Source organism: Pomacea canaliculata, linkage group LG3 (genome assembly GCF_003073045.1).
Source record: "Pomacea canaliculata isolate SZHN2017 linkage group LG3, ASM307304v1, whole genome shotgun sequence".
In the NCBI taxonomy this organism is placed as follows: domain Eukaryota; kingdom Metazoa; phylum Mollusca; class Gastropoda; order Architaenioglossa; family Ampullariidae; genus Pomacea; species Pomacea canaliculata.
Window position 1 is genome coordinate 24,012,949 of NC_037592.1, and position 23,219 is coordinate 24,036,167.

General features: G+C 39.1%; 2 protein-coding genes across 2 annotated transcripts; one reads left to right on the plus strand and one right to left on the minus strand.

Moving 5' to 3' along the window:
* Window positions 1-294: 294 nt before the first annotated feature.
* On the minus strand, window positions 295-15,033 carry LOC112560129 (phosphoribosylformylglycinamidine synthase-like). Its single transcript, XM_025231718.1, is given in 25 exon segments — window positions 295-1,089; window positions 1,469-1,627; window positions 1,936-2,079; window positions 2,275-2,478; window positions 2,923-3,133; window positions 4,316-4,473; window positions 4,658-4,798; window positions 5,342-5,554; window positions 5,557-5,580; window positions 5,930-6,110; window positions 6,447-6,572; window positions 6,884-6,988; window positions 7,349-7,480; window positions 7,895-7,976; window positions 8,141-8,390; window positions 8,797-9,027; window positions 9,709-9,966; window positions 10,398-10,526; window positions 10,808-10,935; window positions 11,614-11,754; window positions 12,044-12,152; window positions 12,526-12,824; window positions 13,258-13,384; window positions 13,829-13,995; window positions 14,897-15,033. Coding segments are annotated over 25 exon segments (4,074 nt in total). The 5' UTR covers window positions 14,935-15,033; the 3' UTR covers window positions 295-772.
* An 821-nt stretch (window positions 15,034-15,854) lies between these two features.
* Window positions 15,855-21,937, plus strand: LOC112560128. Its single transcript, XM_025231717.1, has 5 exons — window positions 15,855-17,510; window positions 17,751-17,925; window positions 19,632-19,771; window positions 20,257-20,419; window positions 21,211-21,937. Exons 1-5 carry the CDS (start codon window positions 17,486-17,488, stop codon window positions 21,392-21,394), a joined length of 687 nt encoding a protein of 228 aa, XP_025087502.1. The 5' UTR covers window positions 15,855-17,485; the 3' UTR covers window positions 21,395-21,937.
* The last annotated feature ends 1,282 nt before the right edge of the window (window positions 21,938-23,219 follow it).

A 23,219-nucleotide genomic window follows, 5' to 3' on the forward strand; every position in this document is an offset into this window, starting at 1 on the left:
ACTACATCACGACACGGCAGCCAGCCCTGTAAACAGATGCCACATGCAGAGAGAAGAAGTGGGTCGGAGACGACAGCTGAACCAAGGACAGCGGACTTTCACTGTATTGGGGACAGGCACTAACCGTTGCGAAGCCTAGAAGAGAGAGTATATAGTAACATAACCTTTTTTCCTTAATGCCCAGGTTTATTTTTGGTTGTGCAGTGAAAGTACATAAATTTCAATGACTATTTAGTACACACATACCCTCTCCTGATGTTGAGTTTCCACATGAACAAAAAAAGCCCAAACTACTTTTTTTTACCCGCCAAAGCTTTTTAATTTGTTCATCCTTTGGAAATCCATGAAAGGATGATGTTGAACACTTGCAGACGCGTTTACAATCATACAGTTGATAGTAAACACATTTATACTCCAAACAGGCCTTTAAAAAAAAAAAGTAAATTTTGATGGATTTAATTTTCAAGCACAGGCTGCAGTGGCTGGCTATATGTGTTTATCTCTACCTTTCACTGGTATCTTACACAAAGCCAGCATTTAAGGCAATGTGTTATAGAAAGTAGCCAGCCCTGTAAACCGTAAAAGCAGGACCCACACCTAAATCATTAGCCATTAGAGAAGAAAAACATACTGTGATATAAACAGATGAGACACATCAGAGGTTTGCTCATTTATAAGTTCTCCCCTAAAAAGAAAAAACCCCAAAATACTGCACAACACCAATGATTGATAGCAAAAAACCACATCTACAATCACCATGCTTTCAGACTCATCACTGCAACTCTCCATCAACACACCACTTGAAGGCATTACGAAACATTCTGATCCATGGGGAATATGTCAGCTGTGCACGCATGTCTGGTGGCATCCACGGACACTGCCAAGCCAGCGCACATCTTTCAGGATGAGGCATCATTGCTAAGTGCCGCCCATCTTCGGAACACAGCCCAGCTATGCCATCAGCAGACCCGTTTGGATTTAGAGGGTAGACCGTGCATGGCTGGCCATCATCTCCTACAAAACGCAGCGAGATGAGGTTCTTACTTTTTACATGAGTGGATATGTTTCGGTCCTTGAACACCATCCGCCCTGAAAAAAGATAAAGATAACTCAGTCTAAAAGAATTGCTGTAAAATAAAATACATTGTTTCCTTTGACATCTTAAATATGTTGTTAAAATTACCTTTAACATGATGTGTGCTCAGTAATGCCACATTTTGCTTATTTTAATATACACTTTTCATATTGTTATGTCTGTCATAACAGACACCCACATACCTCTTAAAGTATTTTTTCCAAATAGCTCATGCTAAGAACATCAGCAAACATCATGCAGCCAAGCAATAAGTGACACATTCTTTCTCATAACAGCACAGCAATGTACACAAACACAACAGGCACACATACATTTGCATGCACCGACATACACTCATACAAGATTAATGCCTGGGCACGACAGCTCACTCACCCTCGCCATGTGAGACCCACATGCCAAACACTGTGTCTTCCATCCCATGCAGCATTATGGCTGGGCATGAAGCAACTCGGACAGTGCTAAAACGAGATTCATAGCGCTGAGACAAGTTGTGGTCAAGGAACACTCCCTGCAGAGGTTCACCTTCTGGAGCTGAAAATCAAAATTGATGCTCATATAACAATCATAAATTACCCACAGAAATAAATCATTCACTTTTGTTGATCTTAATACCAAAACAGAATCAAATGCTCAAACTAGCCTAATACTAGAAGGAAATAATTCTATTTTATTTTCTATTCAGCAGCAGATTATTAAAGATTTCAAAACTGCTTTTGACTGGAAACAAAGCACTTGTGATTGAATACATATTAAAATAGTTGTGACTTAAAAAAAAAAAAATACATATTTGTTTTTAAAAGCAAATTAAACTAATTGTCCTAAACAAATTTTGAGCTTGCCTGTGCCTGCAGGAGCTACCCAGCCAAGCAAGCCCATCAGCTGACATCCATTGCACACTCCCAGGCTGAATGTATCAGAACGAGCCTTGAATTGACCCAGCTGGTCTCGAACGGTACTGTTGAAGCGAACTGTGGCTGCCCATCCTGCAGATATCAGACAAACTTTGATAATAACTGAAAGCCTCCGAACACACGACCATTACTTCTATTATATTAACTCTGCTGTTAATGTACTGTCTCCCATAATTACAGTTCTACCAATTTTGTATCCCTTGCAGTCCAAGGTAAGAACTTTTTACATTGAGCATCTTTCCACTCTCACAAACAATCATGGCTTACCTTTGGCTGAGCCACAGACATCAGCGTAGCTGAAGCCTCCAACAAAAGCCACACCACGGAATGCATCAAGAGTTACTTTCTGGTCCATGATATCTTGCATGTTCACGTCCCAGGCCTCAAATCCAGCGAAAGTAAAAGCTGCAGCCATCTCCCTGTCTCCATTGCTTCCTTCTTCCCGGATAATTGCAACGCGAGGAGGTGACTCTGTAAAATCAAACTGTGTCTGTTGAAACTAAATAATTGATCCTTGTATGCAAAGAGGCAATAGAGAAGTACGAGCTTGGGAATGCACAGCAAGATGTGTAATCTGTACTGTGGGTAAGATGGCAGAAAACAGACAGAAGGCTGATGCAGTAACCTTGTTACTTAGATCATGATAGAACATTGTTAGACCTACTGCCTCCTCTTATTTTTGGACGAGAGAAACCTAAAGAATTTCTGAATTTGCTCGTTTAATGCTGACTGAAAATGAGATTCTTGTAATCCAGTAAGCAGGTCTTCTATCTAACACACTGCTTTTTAGTACCTTGCCATCATATGCCCTTTTTTTTTTAAATTGTCTCAGCATATACCAGTGTATGTGGATTAAGTCTGCCAAGATGGATGAAACAAAGAGAATAAAGCAGAAGATAGTAACCACAAACTCACCAATAGTTTTGGTAATAGGTAACATGGCATCAGGATCGAAGGTCAAAGTATATGGTGGGGCACAGCGATTCTTCAACCCTTCTTGTTCTTGCTGCACACAGTGTACATTGGCTTGTCTCCTCTCCAGCACAAAACTGGTCTCTTCCCAAATGTCGCGGAGCTCTGTCATGGCAGCTGTTAAAACTGTATTGTTACCCACAGAAATCTGAATCTGAAATTTGAAATAAAACACCACAGGTGTGACAAGCAGTTACCAGCAAAAGGATCACAAAAAATCCAGCTGTGCTTAGTCTGACAAAACAATGGAACTCTTTCCCTTTCAGTGTCTGCCACCTACCTTAACTGAATCCTTTAAATGTGCGCTGAAAATGCACTTCTTCCTTAAGCATCACTCCCAACAACAGTCTACATGACACTAGTCCTTTATTGCACCCTTCTCTCCTTTTCTACTTATTGCTACTTCCCTACTCTGTCTTCTGTTGCAAAATCACAGCACTCTCAGTCCTTGTTACTTGGTTTCTCTTTGCATTTTCTGTTTGTCTTTTATTCGTCATCAGTGCTGTTGTTTATCCTTCTATAATTCACATATTATTTGTTCTGTCCCTTTTATGTTGTCCGTGTCTCGTTCTTGTTCTTAGGTGCTATGAGCATGCTCCTTATGAGTGTAAGCATGCGCTTTACAAATCTTGCTTAATCTGCTTACATTGGAAGACAGTCCAAACATCATATACTGATTTCAGACCAATGACCTTTAATAAACACATGCACACAAACTGCCTTGTCAAAAAAAAAAAAATATGAGAAAAGAGATGTCTATAAACCCAAGCACAATCATCTTTATAAATACATGTTCATGTACCTACCTGCACACCTCTTCAACCAAGTGAATACACCAGGGGTCTCAAACACGCGGCCCGCGGGCCGTATGCGGCCCGTGAAACATTTTTGTGCGGCCCGCGGTCACGTCCGCGGTGTATATGTATGTTGTGCTTGGTGTTTTTTATGGGAACTACATTTTGCTTTTTTATTAGTGACAGAGACAACGTCAACTTATTTTAATAAACTAAACTGCCTGTGCATTAATAAACACACTTAAATGTTAATGTCAAGAAATAATTTAAAAACGTTTTTTAGCATTTTAGACTATATGCAGTAACAGTAGTGTGTGCGTAAATTTAATGAAAAAAAGCACATTTCTTTTCGTGGTCGGCCCGCTGACTGGCTGTTACTTTCCACTGGGCCACCTGCTAATATGAGTTTGAGACATACCAAGAGAATACTCTACACATACAACTGAATTTTTAAAGCCATTCTCATGACACAAGGATTGAAAAGCAGGAGACACCTTAACAAAGGTTTCAATATAATTAACAAGTTTTCTTTTTTTGACTACCTGTGGTTTTGCAGGCGAAGAGACTGCACAGGATGAACCAATCAGATGGCATGTAATGCCTGCTGCACTGAACTCTCCACACACTACCTCAGCATCTTCTGGTCTTGTCTCCAAGACCAATCCCACCTCCTCCGCAAACAGCACAGCCAGTGCATTGTCTGATGATGAATAAATATTAACAATAATAGGTAATCCTAACCCTGACTCTTGCATGACTACAACTTATTTAGCCTATAACTTACTAAACAAGTCCACAAAACATCATTTCTTCACTAACATAACCAAAATGACAGGCAGGATGCATAAGAATCCATGTAAGCTCAGGATATTTCTCTGAATTACCTTCACTCTTGGCATCTCCAGCAGCCTGCATTCCAGAAGGAACGTTGATTGTGAGACCACAGTTACCAGCAAAGGCCATCTCAAGAACACATGTTATCAGTCCACCATCACTGACATCATGGCCTGCAGTCAACTTGTGTTCTGATTTAAAAACAAAAGGCTGCTGATAATGGTAAGATTTTGGCAATCACTAATTCATTAGATAAACACAGTCTCATAAATACTGAGACTGAGAGGCATGTGGGGTTGGGGGAAGGGGAATGAAAACAGAGATTAACAAAAAGTAAACTTGTATTCAGGCACATAAATAAGCTATCAAGTGTTTATTCTGACACTCCACATGTGGCTTGTTGCATAACAAATGTGTGTTTGCACTTTTCTAGTTCTTATACCACCTGAGGAAAGAAAAAACATACTGAACTCTCCCAATCCCCCTTTTCTTTAGTCTGAATCCATAAAGAGTCAGTAAAGGAATTTTAACTTTTTGTCACGAGAAATTATTGCTCCTTTTTAACAAAAGAGCATTTTTTTGGTTTGTTTTGTTTCACTAAGCTCTAAGCTATGAAAGCTAGCAAAATGGACAGAGCAACAGAAAAGGGAAAACAAATAAAGAGGAAAGGGAGAAAGAGAGAGAGAGAGATGTAGCTGCAAAGTCTGTAAGTTTCAAAAAAGAAAGGATTTCACCTGTAAGAAGTTTCTGCACAATGTTGAAAACAATGACAAGGTGGCTGGGGTCATCCAGATCTGGAACTTCATCCCCAACTTGTTTAAAGCATTGGGCCAGAGCACTTCCTCCTAATCTGTGCTTCCCACTTCCCAGAGTAACCCACAGTAAGCTGCCTTGCCCTCCAGGACACTTGAGGTCAGGGGTGACAGTGTCTCTTATATCAGGGCAACCACATAAGTTGACACCACAAGTGTTCCTAAGGATATCCAAAAAGGATTTTGCAAAATGAATAAAAAGGAAGACATACTCTGTTTTGCTTTGCATATTTCATTTATATAAACCTGTAAAATACATCTGCAAAAGTACATCTATAAAGGTTAGCACAACTGTATTATGAAACCAATTGTTCCATGGCACTGTAATAGTAGTCAAGTCATTTCCAATTAACTACAAAAATAAGTGCAGAAATATTTTCTGTTAACTGACTGAACAACAAAATTTAATAATAAGTATTTGTTAGACAGCCTTGGCTGTAAATTACAGATGCAGTTGCATGAAGCTGTAAGAGTGACAGGACCTGGCTAACAGGAGCTCTTCATGCATACCTGGTGCTTTGACCACTTCACTTCCTGTACGAGCCGCCATGCTGAGCGAGTCTTTGCCCCCATCAACAGCGATGCCGAGCTGCTTCATAACATCACACATAGCCTTGCAGGCTTCGACAAGGGCTGCCCCTTCACCAGGTAACTTGGCAGCCCACATCCAATTTCCACTGCACTTCACATCCTATTGATACAGCCATGTCAAGAGATTTCAGCCTGACAAGATTTTCATGGAACGCAGGAATGTGGATAAATCTATAAAATGTTCTTGAGCTTTCACAAAAGACAAATCTGATGGGAACTGTAATTTATATACATGTCTGACATGTGTTATATGTATAACGTCTGACTTGTCTGCATGTGAAATGTTTTACAATTAATATATAAAATATACTTATTAAACCAATAAAATGCTGCTGAAATTTGCTCTACTTTGGACATGCTGACAGACTATTATTACCATTTATTCGCCTTATGGTACACCACATTTTGAGACAACCCACAGATGACTACTTCTGACCTTCAGAGCTGTGGCACGAGCAAACACCAGGTTAGTGAGAGACTCAGCAACAGACAGTCTGGCTCCACAAGCTGAATCTACTAGTCCCTTCACAGGCTGCTCACCAATGGCTGTTGCTGAACCAACCTGCAACAATGTAAAGCCAAGCATGTATTTACACAATTACAGGTGCATTTGTAAGTGACAGAGATAAGAGGAAGTGTTTTAAAATTTTCAATCATACCTTCTTAGAATGAGTAACATTTGAAACAAAATAAAGCAGAATTTATTTTCAGCCCAAAACAAAAGTGTTGGGAGGGGGGGAGGAGAGGAGGTAACAGTGTCACTGGGAAAAATAAGGAAAAAAATGCCTTCTAAGACAGAACTTGAATAAAAATAAAATGGCCTAAAATGAATAATAAAGTGACATTCTAACGTAGAGGAAACAAATTTTTTACTGTGTCAAAGTATGAAATAGCGACAACAGCCACATCTGCCAGTGGAGTGTGCAGTGGACCAACACATTGCTGCTGTGCTACTAGACCTGTCACCGACCGATCCACCTTCAGACAAACACATCAGATCTTAATAACAAAGGCTCACAGATAACTCTTAGATACACAAGCAGATTATATGTGCAGAATATAACAGCATGAATAATAATGAAAATATGGTTGGATTACAAATACTTCAATCTATTCTAAAGATATTGATTACCTAAGGAAATGTACCTGATAAAATACTACTGAACTGTGCTTATATGAGTTCAAAACAATTTATAAGCTTGTACATGTACATAAATGTACACTTAAACACAAATCATATACAACAATATTGGTAAAAGCTATATAACATAAAGAAGTCAGTGAATTTTGAGAAATGTCAAAAGTCTAAATCAAATTAAAGCATCTGCCAAGTGTCACCTTGTTAGTAAGATATCGCTTGCTGGCCACTGATGGAAGTCGTAAAACTCGAGCCAATGCCTCCTCAACAAGGAGACTGCTTGGTAAAATTAGAGGGTGCAAATCTGGTTTGCTACATGTCAGATTGAACACCTGCAAGATTAAAAACAATTTCTTTTACAATGCATTCTCCTGGCAACACATTATAAGCATCTCCATGAATATTTGTAAACAAGGGAAAGAGGCAGGAAGACACAGATTATTGTAACACAGTATTACTTCATTATTTTTCTTCTTTCAAGATAACTGTTATTCTACAGAAACCAAAGAATAGCAATTTCTAAGAAAACTTTTCAAAATCTGTTATGATGAACAACTACACCTTTCCAAGATTTAACACAACGTGCTTGATCATAAATTTCTGACAGGTTACTTTTTCAACCATCATATAAGGTCTGCTTTCATGTTCTTCTAAAAGTACTTATGTTGCACTAGCCTCATATGCTTCAGATATTCCAAAATACTGTTGTCTGTTAATTACTTAAAACAGTCTGAGAGCATGGATACCTTGCGAGGCATGGATGCCAGAACACAGTCAAGATCAAGGTCAACTGGCAGGCGGCCTGCAGCTTGAGATCCACAAGACCTGCTGAAGTTCTGCAGTTGTATCTGAAAAATAACATTCATAAAATATTTTAAAAGTAAAGTCCTAATTCTAAAAGCTCTTCTGATATCTACCTACTTATCAGAGTGATTAGAGGAAAACAAAAAATAGCAAAAAATTCTAGTCAAGACTTCATGGTTGATACAAACAATAAAGAATTGAAAATGTTCTTACCTTCCCTGAACCCAGTTATGGTTCCAACAAAACAAACAGGACACCGTTCTCTCTGACCAAGCTTCTGCAAATTATCTTCATCTTTCTGTTGTACCAGTAGGGCATTACTCTCCTGGTACTCTGCCCCCCAAAGCTCCAAAATACTTATTGTTGGGTCACCCAGCTGAAACTTGTCTGCCCAGATAACTGCACCAGCTGGCTCTACAATTTCCTTCAAAACGTTACCTATCAAAGGCAAAAAAAGTAAATGGTTTCTTATAGAGGAACACCGCCTGCATGTCCATATTTTAAGAAATCAAATTAGATGTTCTAGCAATTCTTTGCTGATTAAAATAGCAAGACCTACCACTCTGAAGATTCATAAGTGACACATAATGTACTGTCAGGTGATTCACCTGATATTCAAACCTACTGGTTTCAACAATAAAATCACTGATAAACTAATAAATGTCTGTTATCATGAATATCCCAATAAGTTAAGAAATGAGAGACTGAACAGTCACCTGAATCATGCGATTCTTCCTGAAATGTTTGATCAAAATAGAATGAAATAAGATGACTGATGCAACAAAGCCACCTACAATACATTGCCTGCCTTTGACAAGCAAATATATACATGTAAATGCCTTACCATTGCCGCCAGCACCCTGGTCATGGATGCTGCAGATAGGGTTGTCTGCCCCCTGCTCAGCACACGCTCGAATGACACGATTGAGCTTCTGCTCCATCTCAGCATCCCCACGTTGTACAGCACCAAAGTCAAGGTCCACTTTGTTGTCACCTTGCACCTGCACCGAGGAGGCCGCACCCCCACCAACACCAATACGGTACACAGGACCTCCTACCTTCACCACCTCCATGTCTGAAATATCACATAGCAATAATGTTTGTCAAGACAAGAGTGGCAAGCCTTGTACCAGACAATCAGTCCAATCTTTGACGATTGTGAACTCAAAGAGGTAAGCTGCTTCAAGTACTTGGGAGGCACACTCTCCAAGAATGGCATCTCTATGCCAGATATCTGCATCAGAATCGTAACAACAACAGCGGTGATGGCTAAGGTAGATAGGACCTGACATAGCCATAAGATCTGGTTCACTACCAAGTACAATCTGTACAAATCCCTGGTAGCACTGATCCTACTCTGCGGATGTGACGTGGACTCAGTTCACCGAAACGGAAAGGAGAATCCAGGTATCTGACAACAAATGTCTGAAAAGGGTGCAACTGATCTCATACAGAGAACGAATTTTTTGTTTCTTTAAAATTATACTTACACTTAAAACATAAAGTATACTACCCACCACCTACCACCAGTGTTTTACCCCTTTACACTGCAGGCTTAGTTCAAAAAAATTATGCTCATATCTACCCAGAAGAAAATCAAATAAATTTAATAATCACTCTAAATGGAACATTTACAACATAGCATCATAACAGCCTGATAGAACATGTTTGTTTTTTTAAAGGGAAAGAGGAGGAAGGCACAATGTGAATATGCAAACATGCAAATAAATTTCAAAATACATTTAAGAAATCCCACCTGTACTGGGCTTCATTTTTGTCACATGCTGTCCATCAAGTGTTCCAATGCCGCCACTGAACATAATTGGCTTAATATACTCTCTGCGTTCACCACCTGGCAATCTCTGACCAAATGAGCGAGCAAAGCCAGCTAAGACTGGTTCTCCAAATTTGTTTCCGTAGTCTGATGCACCATTACTGGCTTCAACTGCTATTTCTGCAGGCGATGCAAAATTTGATGGGTATTCTTCTGGATCTTCCCAAGGCAGAATGTAGTCTGGTTAAACAGTGTTTAAGAAGAGAAATGAGTTTGAAATAAAAGCTTCTGACAACTCAACATGTTAATCTTATATCTGCTTCTGATGACTGTTACTTTCTGTTTTTAAAATACTAATATCTGTTTTACTTAATTTTGGATTACAAGCACTTGTCAATGTTCCGCACTGAACAAAGAACTAACCCAAAACAAAGGTATACAGAGTAAATATTTTGATGGTCAATAGCAGTAAATATGATGCACAAGATTTACTGATATTACAGCTGTTACCATCGCGAATAAATTTTTAAGAAAATGCAAAATCATTAATGCTTTTATATATACATAAATCTCCTCCACCCTATATCTGCCTCTGAGCTATTCAACAGAATGATTGAGACAACAATGTTAATAGATAACAGCCATCACACAGCCAGTAATCTGATGCTAACCTGGAAGCAAAAGGTTTCCAAAGGAGTATCCAGCAGTACCAGCTACAACATGAGCACCTCGACCTGTGCTCTGTACATCTCGGATTCGACCTCCTGTGCCTGTTGTTGCACCAGGAAATGGAGCTACACCTGCAATTAAAAACACCCAAACATTGAACAATAAGCAGATTATTATAAATATCATTCCAATTATTATTATCATTATCGCCATTATTCAGACACAAATATTCATAAAATAGATGATATGATTTGATAAATTTTACATATGGAAGGTTAGTCTGTTGAAGATGGTATTATTATTATTATTGAGACATATATATTTAGCCTTCTTCTTCTTCTAGTTCCTAGTCGCCCCCAATGGAGAATAGGGCCACAATATATTTATTATTCAGAACCAAATCCCTGATTACCTGTAGGAAAGTTGTGTGTTTCAGCAGTAAAGATAATATGCCTTGTAACATTGTCTTTAACTTCAAAAGGTCCTGGAATGAAGCTATTTTTAGGAGTAAGTATTTTACTTGTGTAGCCTTTTATTCCGCTGAAAAAATACAAATAGCATGCAAGTTGTAACACAAAAAATGAATATGTAAAAGCATGAACATGTAGACACTCATGTGTACGCATTAGTAAAGACAGCAAAGCCATTGGTAAGATTAACATTTTTAATCATTAAGGGAAGATTTTCCCAACATTTTCTTTTCACGTCTTGTACTGCCATTAATATTACCACACATTAGTTACAGCATGTATTAACACTTTCCTAGAATTTTGCATCAGCACACTTTTTCACAACCAGTGCCTGTTTCGCACACTGTACAGTGTCACAAAACACTTTGTGTGTGTGTGTGAATGAATAAGGAAAGAAACTGTTGGTACCTTTAGGAACACTTCTATGATTTTTTTCCCCTTAGGAAGCTTAAAAAAATAGTCAACCACTCAGGTATTGTTATATTTGAAAGTAGGCAATGAGTCAGTCAAAAGAAATATTCAAGAACAGTTGCCAGTTACTCAATTTGACATGTATCTGTACTCAAACAGCTGGAAATGACAAGAAAATAGTAATGTTTGAAATCTAATTTCATTCTTTAGCATTTTATGTTTGTACATATATAAATGAGGGTTTGTTTTTTTTCATTTCTGCCTTGTAGTCTACTTTAGTGACGGTCTGATGTACATGTTGGCATAGCAAAAAGTGATTTTTATTTTCAAACGATACCTGCTGTTGTCATTGAACTTGATAACATTGTTGTCATTGCTGTGTTGTTGAGTGGACATGATGAGGGAGAAGAGAGAGTCTGGCAGTTCCTCCCCATTGATCACCATATGCCCCTTGAAGAACCAATGCCGGCTGTGCTCACTGGCATTGAAACAGAACGACATAGAAGATACTGGCATGTCAAAGTAATTATCCTGAGTCATCAGACCAAGAGGAAGAGGCACTACTGTTTCCTCTTAAGTGACCACTGCAGTAGTCTCCCGTTTTTCTCTGCATTGAGCTCAAGCCCTTTATCATGAGTCTTCAGATCCACAGTTGTCAGAAAATGACATACTACCAATCTTTTCCTTCCTTCAGAGGCATCAGTGTTTCCAGCATGTATTGTGTATGTTACATGTAATTTCTTTTTTGACGACAGACATTTATTTACCTATTTGACTGTGCAAGATCAAAACATTCAACACTGGTAGGGTTGCGCTTGATTTTCTCTACAAACATCTTTGTGTAATAATCCAGGTCCCAGTCATCAAATGCTAGTCCTGCGCATACAGACAACAGCAATGCCACAGGTTTTAGAGAAAGTGGTATAATATAAATAACAATCTAGTGATGATCATTAGCTAATGTATGGACGCTGCGGCAGAACCACATTATGGCCTGCAGTACCCATGTAACAAGACTGAAATGATAGACAATTATTTTGGAAGAATAAAAATATGTGTATACTCTCTTGCTCCAAAACTAGTCTGGTATGACTAATGTAATATAAACAGGTTTTGCAGAACATATTCTCATGGTTTAAATACTTAAAATTATTGTTCACTGTCCAAGTCTATAAACGAGTAAGAAATGTATAATTACACAAATTAGTGGGTATATATTTAAGATTTAATTTCATGATAAACATCCTACCCAAATCCTTGTTTGCTTGCTCTAATGCCTCCCTGCCTTTTTCAATAACATCAACTTCGAAGATATTATCAGCATGAACACTCTGTTCAAACGTTGTCAGTGGTTCCATGTAGCGACACTGTGTCATGCGGTCATGAAGTGCTAGCACCAATTTCTCTTCCTCTTCAGCCAACAGACTTCCTTCTCCCTCAAAATTAAGAAGAAAACGTGTTGAACACTCTACTCTGGTGACTCGATGCAGACCAACTGATTGGCAAATGGACACACAGTTTGTAGAAAAGGGTGTACAAAAATTTAATCTGAAAGAGGAAAAAAGGCACAAATGTTTACCTAAAATCACGTCTTTTCATATTTTTTGAATTTAAAGGAAAAAAGTGAGAAAAATTTTAATTCATGGTTACACTGAAGGGTCAGACTGTCACATACATAAATAAAGAAAAAAGTATTATTAACTTTTAATTAATGGAGCACAAAAGGTCTACATCTGTAAGTAAGCCTGTTCACTGTTAGTTGCTGCTTCATCATAAAAATAAAATAAAAGCGCAATTTGGGGTTAAAAAAATCATACAATTTTTTCTACAGATGTACTGTAACACTGAACAATGTGCTGTTAAATACACTGCAACAAACTCAACAAAATAATTGCCCTTGTGGATGAATAAAGTTGTATTGAATTGAAATAATGTATAACATATGAATTACACATGCAGAATTTCCCTTCTTGATTCTCACCTTGGCCCAATCTCCACCAACAACCCAGTCTGCTCTGGCTTAAAAATGGAAGCAGTTGTTAGATGGTCTTCTTGAAATGGTGTGGATAAGACCCACATAAGACACTCCAATTCATCCTCAGTAAGTTCTTTGTCCAAACAGATATAAAACACAATATTACATCTGGCAGACTTTAAAGACTATTAGTTTATTTTCACATCTCTGAACAGAACAGGAAAATGCAAGCAGTTGACAGTCCCTGAACAGACTCTCATGACAAAAACTTTCCAAAACAAAAGAAGATATACAAGAAGACAAACAAGGAGCCTGCACTACATAATCTCACAGGATATTATGCCTCAGATTCTGAAAACCTGTTAAACTTTAAAGGTCATCCCTTACTTTCAAGGTGTGAACTCTTCATTGGGTGGATGGTTTCTCAAATCCTACCAAACTGAAAGTACAAAGCTACCAATGGCTGTTATATGTTTTACAGGGATATAGAATTATTTCTTTGAAGTAGTACCCACAATAACTTAAGGTTTTAAAAATTCCACATAATGCATTTAGTATAACTGCGATGTACACATACCATGGCCATCCACATTAATATAGAAGCATATTTCAGTTTGAAGCTCCACACACTTTCTGTTTACAAGCTGACAGTTGATCTTGGTGACAACAGCCTCCTGGCTGCCTTCAGTGAGAGCAGGGTTCTGATAAAGTCTAAAAATGTGTGGCATCGTAGTGTAGCAAAAACTGAAATAGGAAAGAAGGTTGATAGTATCATTCCAAAAAAAAAGGTGAAAGAATTGAGATACACGCAGTAATTAGTATTAAAACTTTGAAATATCAATAACATTATCTACAAATTTATTTACAATCTGACTGAGAACAAGTGAATACTATAGGCAGATAACTATCAGATTTTAATCTTTTTATCCAAATATCTTTATCATGGATATGTTAAAATGTAATCTCCATTTTTTACGTCACTCTTGCAATTTGTTACTGTCATTTTAAAATCCTCGTGCTATTCATTGCATTATTATATATACTATATATTTACACCGAATACTTTATATTACACTTATATCTACACTTTTTTACTCATAACTTTTACTCCTGTGTGTTAAATGTCTGTATATGTATGCCTGCCCTTGTGAGCGAAGACAAATTTCTGTCCTGGGTCTCCTGGACAGACAATAAAGTCTATTTTGATTTTGATTATATGATGCATTATTATAGAAGCAATGAGCATTCTTCGGAATGGATACCTGCGCATTACAAATCGACATCATCATCATCATCAAGTTGGGGTACTTTTAAATGTTTCACTTTGTATGTTCGTATGCACATAAAAATCGATAATATTCGTCAGCCTGAGTTCGTCAAGATAAAAACACACTCTGTAAATACCCCTATGTGTGTCTATTTACTTCTTACATCTTCATTAATCATTTATTTACATATGATGCCGAGGTTTTAATGTCAGTCGATTGTCGTTATGATATAACGACAAAATCGTAAACAGTATTCTCATTCTAAATAACAATATCAGGAACAGAATAAACACCGAAGCTGCATATAATACTAATAACAGTTCCACTTTAAATGTTATCTGATCTTCTGTAAAGTTACACTGCTACAGTATGCGTACCTCGTGGTATCAAGGATAGACGATTCACATGCTGCCATAAACCGTAATTAGCGGGGTTTTTATTGGCGGTCTGACCAGAAAGGCTTCTGATTGGCTACTAACTATGTCGTCGTCTGATACTGGAACTTCCGGCCTGATATTGTCAACAGAATGAAGTCTAGAGCATAGATCTTCGACAAACACTTTAAATTTGGTCTGTATAACTTCACTTCAGTGTAAATTGAATCAGTTGCAAACAAATTAAACAGACGGATGATAGATTAATTAACATACAGCAACATGAATCATATTTATTCAATAACAACAAAACACATGCCTACCTGTCTTGTCAGATATTGACCTCTAGATCAGTGGTTCTCAAAGTGTGGTCCGCGGTGGGCATAAGTCAGGTGGTCCGCGGCTGACAGTCATCATATGTCAGCAAAGTGATGTTTAAGATGATGCATTCCTCTCATTAACATTTTAATTACAAAGAACGAGGTACGTAGTTTTATGTCAACTTATTACTATACTACTGTCACAGAAGTACATTTAGTTTTGAATTGTAATGAAACAAATGCGGCAATTTAAATTTGAAATTCATAGTACAGACTGATTTTTAGGCCTTGGTGGTCCGCCATATTTTTTACTTAAGTAAAGTGGTCCGCGGTCCGAAATACTTTGAGAACCACTGCTCTAGATAATGATTTTGGGTTATCTGCCGTATTAGAGGCCGTTGTTTCAATCACTATCATCCTCGGCTAAAACGCTTTCTGGCTAAAATTTATAACCGAAGGCTTTTGACTCTCGACGCGAGGATCAAATCAAGGACGTGTACAGGTGGACTGCTGTCTGTCTGCCAAGACCAACGCGTAGCCTCTTGCAAAATCATCTGCTGTTAGTCTCGGCGAGCCATAACAAAGAATGTGACTAAACCGGAAGCTTTCTTGTCTCATGCCTCGTTTTAGCAGTTAACTGAGAAAAAAATCGTCTGCCAGCAGTCCAGGGATATTAGTTCGTGATCAAATCGAACCCCAGCAACCTGGACGCATAGCTCCGCTGATGACTAGAAACGCAAAGAAAATTGGCGGCTTATAAATCAAGATTACCAGGCCAGCAGCTTCAACTAAAAGGCAGAAATCGACACTCCTCGTCGGTAGAACAGCCATAGGCTTTTCTAGTTCAGGAAAACTCTTCTTCACAGGCTCTTTCTGACTATAAAGGAGGATCAGTACTAGGGTGGACTTGTACAAATTGTACTTTACTGTAAACCAGACGTCGCTGATGTTTAGCCTATAGCGATTGCCGCTGTTATTGTCGCGATCCTGATGCGGATATCTGTCGTGGAGCTGCCCTTTTTAGAAAGGATTGTTCCTAGGTACATAAAGCTGTTAACCCCTTCAAGCCATAGTCCGTTCCTGTAGATATCTGCTCTGCCATCACTTTTTGTTATATACATCGCGTGTGCATAAACATTTCCCTGGCCGAATGTTTTCCATACATTCGATTAAAGGGTGATTAGCAGAACTATAAAATCATATAAAACTGTAAAAGACTTGGTGGTCTACAACAAAGTATTTTTTTTTTAATTTTTTTAGTAAACACGCTTTAAGTAAACTGAGAAAGTATTTTATTGAGAGGAAAATAAAAGTGTTACCTTCAGCCTGTTCAAAAACAGACTCACCAAGAGAAAATTTCTCTCTCTGTTTTGCAGCCTTCGTACAAAATAGCCTTACATTTTTCCTATTCATGTCAATAAATATGTTTTCTGTCATGTCAACAACTTATTCTGCAAATAATTTCTATATTTTCTTCCCAGAGTAACAGGAATTTGTAAAGTCTTAGATGGTCTGAAATTTACGCCTAGTTCTGTACATCATGTATTCCCAGTGCAGTCATAAAAATAAAGCAAAACAAATTGACAGAAAAAGAACACATTATTTTTCCGTTATGTATTGATGTTTAAAATCCAATGGAAAAAAAGAGTTTATTTTTTTGGAATGAGAGGGAAATTTCATGAGACTACGTTACAACCGCAGCAGTTTGGTCAGTGGCGGATAAACGGAGTGCGTCTATCCTTTTGAACCAAACTACCACACTTATAATAGCCAACATATATAATAGACACACGTTTAGACCTTCAAACTTTCTGGCAACTGAAGTGTACTTATTGACGTCAGGGCCGTCTTTGGGGTTGACAAATCCACACCTAGGTGGTCCACCCCGATGTCGGAGAGCCCCTCTACCGGCCAGGAAATGTCACCTGAGCACATCGGGGAGAAAAAGTCCTCTGTTGATCATTTTGGCACGTACAGGTGTGTCCGCGGAAGCTGCCAGGAGGGGGCGGTATGGTCTCGCCATGTTTGGCGCGTGCCTTTCACGTCTTGGGACCTCGTCCTTCCCAGGCTGTCGCAGCCATGGCGAAACATTTCGCAAACATCGTGATGGCGCTTCACATCACGTGAAGCAGTTGTTTCTCTTTTTAAAGCCTCCTCATCTCTGGCTAGACTGATAGTTTTGTGTCGTCCTTCCTCACCGAACAGAACTACTAGAATTTTTAGTGCAGAGCTTCCGTGAAAGAGCCTCCATCACTGGTATCTGTGCAGTATAATGAAGATTGTAACGTTTCTCGTTGGTGAGTTTATTTTACTTTCTGACTATTATTTGATATTTTTTGATCGAAAAAAAAAATCGAGAGTTTCAGGATACCTGTAGTAATAAATGCTCATATATAGATATGCTGAGTACGATATCAATTTCCCCTTCTCTATGTAACTCCTTCTAATTCCCTTCTCTACGTCTCTTTTCACTCTCTCTTTCCTTCTCCCATGCCATTTTCACGGTTGACCTGCGTCATGTCCCTTTACTGTTGCAGCTGCAGCTGTGGCACTAGCTGTCCAGGTGCTCGGAAAAGATTCGAACAGTAGCGAGGAATGGACTGACGTGGTGGAATGTTTTCGCATTCTAACCAACCAAACGGCTCTTTCTCACAGTACTGGACAACTCCCTGCCGCTGACGTCACTCGGGAACTTTTCAAAGCTGTCTGCAGGTAAAATTCTTACTTTCTTAAGGAAATACATTGCTTCGGGTTGTTGTTGCTGTTTGTTTGTTGTTGTTTGGGTTTTTTTTTTTGGTGGTAAGTCTTCTATTTTCGTAAATCAAGCGTCAATGTACATTCACGTTCGCTTCTCAGGAAACGCTATGCATATCCCAGCGGCACACCTGTTGCTAGCAAGGCGTCGAGCCCCATCCTAAACGAAGGCAAATGGTTCCATTACCTCTTGGGTCATCTCGGCAAAGAAGAAGGCTAAGGGGGAAAACCCTTACAGAAAACCCTACTGCCTTGTGGACAATCTTGGAAAAGATGAAGACTAAGGGAGTAAACCCTGTCAGAAAATCGGGATATTAACACGTCATCGAAAAGTAGCGATGGTTACCACCTTAAAGAAGACAAAATTCTACTAAACCGATGGATCTGTACAACTACCCACTGTCGACAACCCGAACATCTTTAAGGTGACCTGGTTACGATGTTTTTGCACACCTACACGTCCTACCCAAAGAGGACGAACTGGCTCTTCGACGCCTGAAGAGATGGAAGTCTTCAAGGTCCTAGTGGAGTTGCTTAAATCTGGTGGAAAAGAGACAGTGAAGTTACTTACTAACCTGGGACGAAAACTCTGAAAAGTCAGTGGCCTCAAGAACAAACGCAGTCACTCCCGAAAAAAAAAAAAAAAAAAAAAAAAAAACACCGCAAGGTATTGCCAGAACTATCAAACAATAATTCTAAATAGTCAGCCAAGTAAAATTATGCTGATGGTGATCCTCATCCCAATAACTGAGAAACTGCATCCGGAAGAGCAGGCTGACTTTAGAGCAGGTAGGTGCGCAGCTGAACAGATGTTGGACAGTCGCATACGAATCGATGAAAATCTACAAAATGGTACAGATCTTGATTTTACCAATAGTTCATCGACTTTAATAAATACTAAGGTTCCAGGGGCTCTGTTTGCCTGCACAACCAAAACTCTCTCTGATGACACCGGACGTTTGCCAGGGTTGCTCTCTCTTCAAGGTCCTGTTCCGCTTCTATCTGGAGAAGATCGTGAAAGGTACACCCCGAAACCATCACATTGTCTCCAAGACAGGGGTGGGATAAGAGGAAAGCCACTAAGGAATCGACACTTTCGCGATGACAGGCAGCTTTGTCTTGTGACTGCTACACAGGGGAACGGTCGAGCTTCGTTCGCCTTACGGTTGGCCTAAGGACCACAGAGCTAAACTGCAGCAGCATTGGTTTGAGAAGTGCTGAGTTCGAAACTTACCTTTGACCTATGGCCTACTCGCTACGAATACGACACTAAACTGTGTCCTTGGGAACAGGAAAAAAAGGGAACGAAGAGAGTGACATAAGCGAAACAGGAACATAAGATATTAATCTAAAGACTTTACTTATCACACATGTCACGTCACATACTCTCAAACTTTGTCATATTTACCCCCTTTTAAAATTCTCCAATATTTAACCATTATTTAACCTATTATTAATACTTTTAGGTCTGTCACTGCTTGTACAACATGCCACACGCCAAACATGTCACGTGCAGATGTTTATCGTGGTTTGAAATGAAAAAAATGTTCCCTAGACCTCATTGCATTCTACATAAATAAAAATACATACCTTTTAAAGACCGTTTTTATGGAAAGAACTCACAGGCAGAACCTCTCAAATGTATTGACCAAAATTTCTCTCAGCACAAAAGACCAATTTCTGGAGTGCGTGGACAAGACTCTCAGCAAGGCTCAGGGCACATCCGTGCTGCAACACTTCCGCCCTCTGTTCAATGTTTCTATTGTGACAGAGGCTTACAATGATCTCTGCAGCAACGAGACAGGTAAACCACTTCCTGCTATGTCCAGTCAATGCTTTATTTTTTTAAAACCTGTTTTAGAAGTGATGAACCGAGAATGTGCAAAAGAATCTCCCCCCCCCCGTTTTTCCTCCTCTCACTCTCGCCTGTCTCCTGTCACCTATTTTTGGTCCATGTCCTGTATGTCTACGAACTGTATACGTGTCGATTACTCAGACTGAAAAGAGAGTGAAATCAAGAAAAAAGAAAGAGCAAAAGGTAGAACAAACAAATGAATGTAACATAAAAAACAAACAAACGAACGAACCAACCAACCAACAACAACAACAAAAAAACAAAACGAACAACCAAAAGAAATAATGAACGAAAGAACAAACGAACAAAAGAAAGAAAGAAAACAGAAAAGAAAGAAAGAAAGACAATGCAGTGCGATGTTTTCCGTTCACATTATTTTCGAGACTGCTACAACTGTGATTTTCTGATCACCTAGTGAATGTAATATTTTGCAGTAACCCAAGGTGACGAGGATCTGTCCTGCCTGGTGAACGCGACAGCTCTCTTACCATGCTACACCGAGTACTACAATTACCTGTTCTACCTGTCCGTCGTCAAGCGTTTTGGATCTCAAGAGCGACAACTCCCTGATGACGTGGTCAACACTCTTCTGTGCACGTAAGTTAATTAAAAGATTTGAGTCGGCTGGTCTATATTATGTGTTGTAATAATTTGGTAGGAAGATGCTAGGCTTTTGGGGGGTGGGGATGTGGGGAAGGACTCCATGCTGACAGTGAACTACACATTCTTGCCTACTCAGTATCTTCTTTTTCGGGGTGGGGGTGGGGCGCAACCAACCTTCCCCCTTCTCCTGGTTCCTACTCCATTGTAATTGTCATAGAAAGTGGACGTTTGGACGCTGATCAGTCGAAACAAAAGCTTGAAAAACCTTATCAGCTCAATGTCAGAGCTGCCATTTATTAGCAGACAAGTACTGCGTCAGGTGGGCGCCATGGAAGGATTGTGCACCGACAAACTCAAGACAGCATGCGGGGCACTGTAAATTTCCTGTGAACGCTACTTCGACTCGAGACTGTTCTTGCTAACTGAAATCGAAGCAAACTTGGTCTTTTTATGCAGATTTGTATAGTTTAAATTATATTTTACCTTTTAAGTTTCTGTTTTTAAAAAGATGATGGCCACGAAAATATTACTTTTTAACAGTTTTTGACTGGTTGACCGAAACAAATAATTCAAAGAACATTCGGGGTTAGGGATTTCTTTTCTCGTCTTCTTCCAGTGTTTGTCAGGTGAAAAGCTCTTCAAAGCACTCGTGAGATGTGATTGATTTCCTTGAAGTGTCCTTTGACAAGCGCCATTACACACATGCTCTTGTATGCAACTGCCACGTTAACATCTCATGTATTTTCAGTAAACAGAACGCATGGTTTTCTTTTTTAAACATCTAGGTTGGCTGAGGAGCGGAGAGATTGCGAGGTGGCTGCTTTGAGCAAATGCAGCACCAAAGTGGGGGAAGTAATGCAATCTTTCTACCAGAAGACGTTGCCTGCCGTCTGCCAAGAGGACGAGAGTGATGTAAGGTCACGGTCAGAGGTCAGCACACCCTCTGACACAACGCCTACATCTGGGTGACTCCCCACCCCTATTTTTTTCTAACTCGCGGAATAATGTAATCAACTCGAAGTTCATTACAAATACATGTAACGTGTGGTGTTGTTATTTGCCGCTCTTCTCATATCAGAAGAACTCATCATGGAGTGAGAGTAAGAACTGTCAGACATAAAGGGAAGACTGTGTGAGGGAAAGAGAGCAATGATATATACCCCGCAAAATATTGTAAGTACAAATCAGAAGTCATGTGCATAATTCAGAATTATCAATGCATGAAAATTTAATCTTCTTGTCTTTCTGGTCTGCAATTATAAGTAAACCCTTTTAACAAATTAGCTTTTTGTGTCGTGCAAATGCTGCGGAGACTCGTGATGCCCAAACGACCAGATACCAGAGAAATGCAGTTTAAAGTTTTCACTATTCGGTTTGTAGCATAAGCTTTAACGCTTGCATGTTCGCTGATTATCATTTGTCGACTTTTGTTATCGCCTATTGTTCTGTAATACTTGTACTGGCAGTCTGACTCGTCGGTTTGTGCAATAAAATTTTACTGTTTATATTTCACATGCGTGAGTTCAAGGGTCATGATTGTTTGATAAGTTTTTATAAAATTATTTTATTATTCTAAAACTTTATCATTTTTGCTAGGTTTTAGTGGCTTTATTTTATTTGGAGGGGGGGGGCACATTTGGTTTTTTAAAAATATTTTTAGAATGCTTCATAGCAGAGAGCTATTTGTACATTTGGGACCTCTGCAAGAACAATTATTTACACAATCACTTCAGGACCCTCTTAAATAAAAGACTCTCTTTGGGTCTTGCGAGAATACACATGCACACACAAACCACACCCTCCGACAAACATCGCACGTGCGCCTCGATCTCTCACACTCTCACTTTCTTTCTCACTCTTCCACTCATACACAGACACACACTGCCACAAACTGCTCCCAAACACACACCTTCAAACGCACAACACAAACGCCCTCATCATCACCACCAAAGCCACCCACACACTTCTCCTCCCAATACAATTCTGATAAAACACAAAGAAACTCACATTGCCGCGCGCACATACATACGTATGTCCTCACACAAACACAAACACAAACACAAACACACACACACTACTCAAAATTTGCATCAATTAAGAATGCCTGTGGATTACTAAAGTTGTATTGTATTAAGATAAATGACAATGAACTTTGTCGTCAGGTGACAGAGGAGCAAAAAAAAAAAAAAAAAAAAAATGCTTCGCACTCTTGCATAGTCAAACAGCAACGACGACAAGAAACAACACAGACAGTAAGATAAACAACAGCAGCAAGAGGCTAAGAAACTGTGTTCTATCCAAGCAGAAATTTATTTTGCTGGAAAAGGAAGGTCACTAGCCCAGTTCTTACAAGAGCAGCTGCCGGCACCAACAAACAGTCCTTATCACTGACCCACTTTGTAGCAGCTACCTGTGGCACCAAGCTAGGGTGAGCAATGTTTACCTGTGCATCGCATTCGACAACAATACTCTCGCGTCCCTGTTCTACTTTAATTATGTTTGTCCATCCCCACGTGCTGCCTTTTGTGCTGTTTTCAAGTCGACAATCCAGCCTACACGGATTCCGACTGACAGAAAAAGAAAATTTAAAAGAAAATGAAACAGTCTGATTACCACATATGGTCATCTTGAATGCCGTGAATGCTACTGATATTAAAGGATTAAAATAACTTCTTATTGGGTTTTTGTTATTGTTGGTTTGGTTTGTTTTTGTTTTGTTTTGTTTGTTTGTTGTTTTGAATTGGTTTGTTTTTTTTTTTTTTTTTTTTTTGTTTTTTGTTTTTTGTTTTGGTTT

Excerpts from the sequence above, each read along its gene's own strand:
- LOC112560128 (XM_025231717.1), top strand. The coding sequence starts at position 17,486 with ATGAAGATTGTAACGTTTCTCGTTG. Across the intron at positions 17,511-17,750 it reads GATTGTAACGTTTCTCGTTG|CTGCAGCTGTGGCACTAGCT; the intron begins GTGAGTTTATTT and ends TTACTGTTGCAG. Across the intron at positions 17,926-19,631 it reads CTTTTCAAAGCTGTCTGCAG|CACAAAAGACCAATTTCTGG; the intron begins GTAAAATTCTTA and ends AATTTCTCTCAG.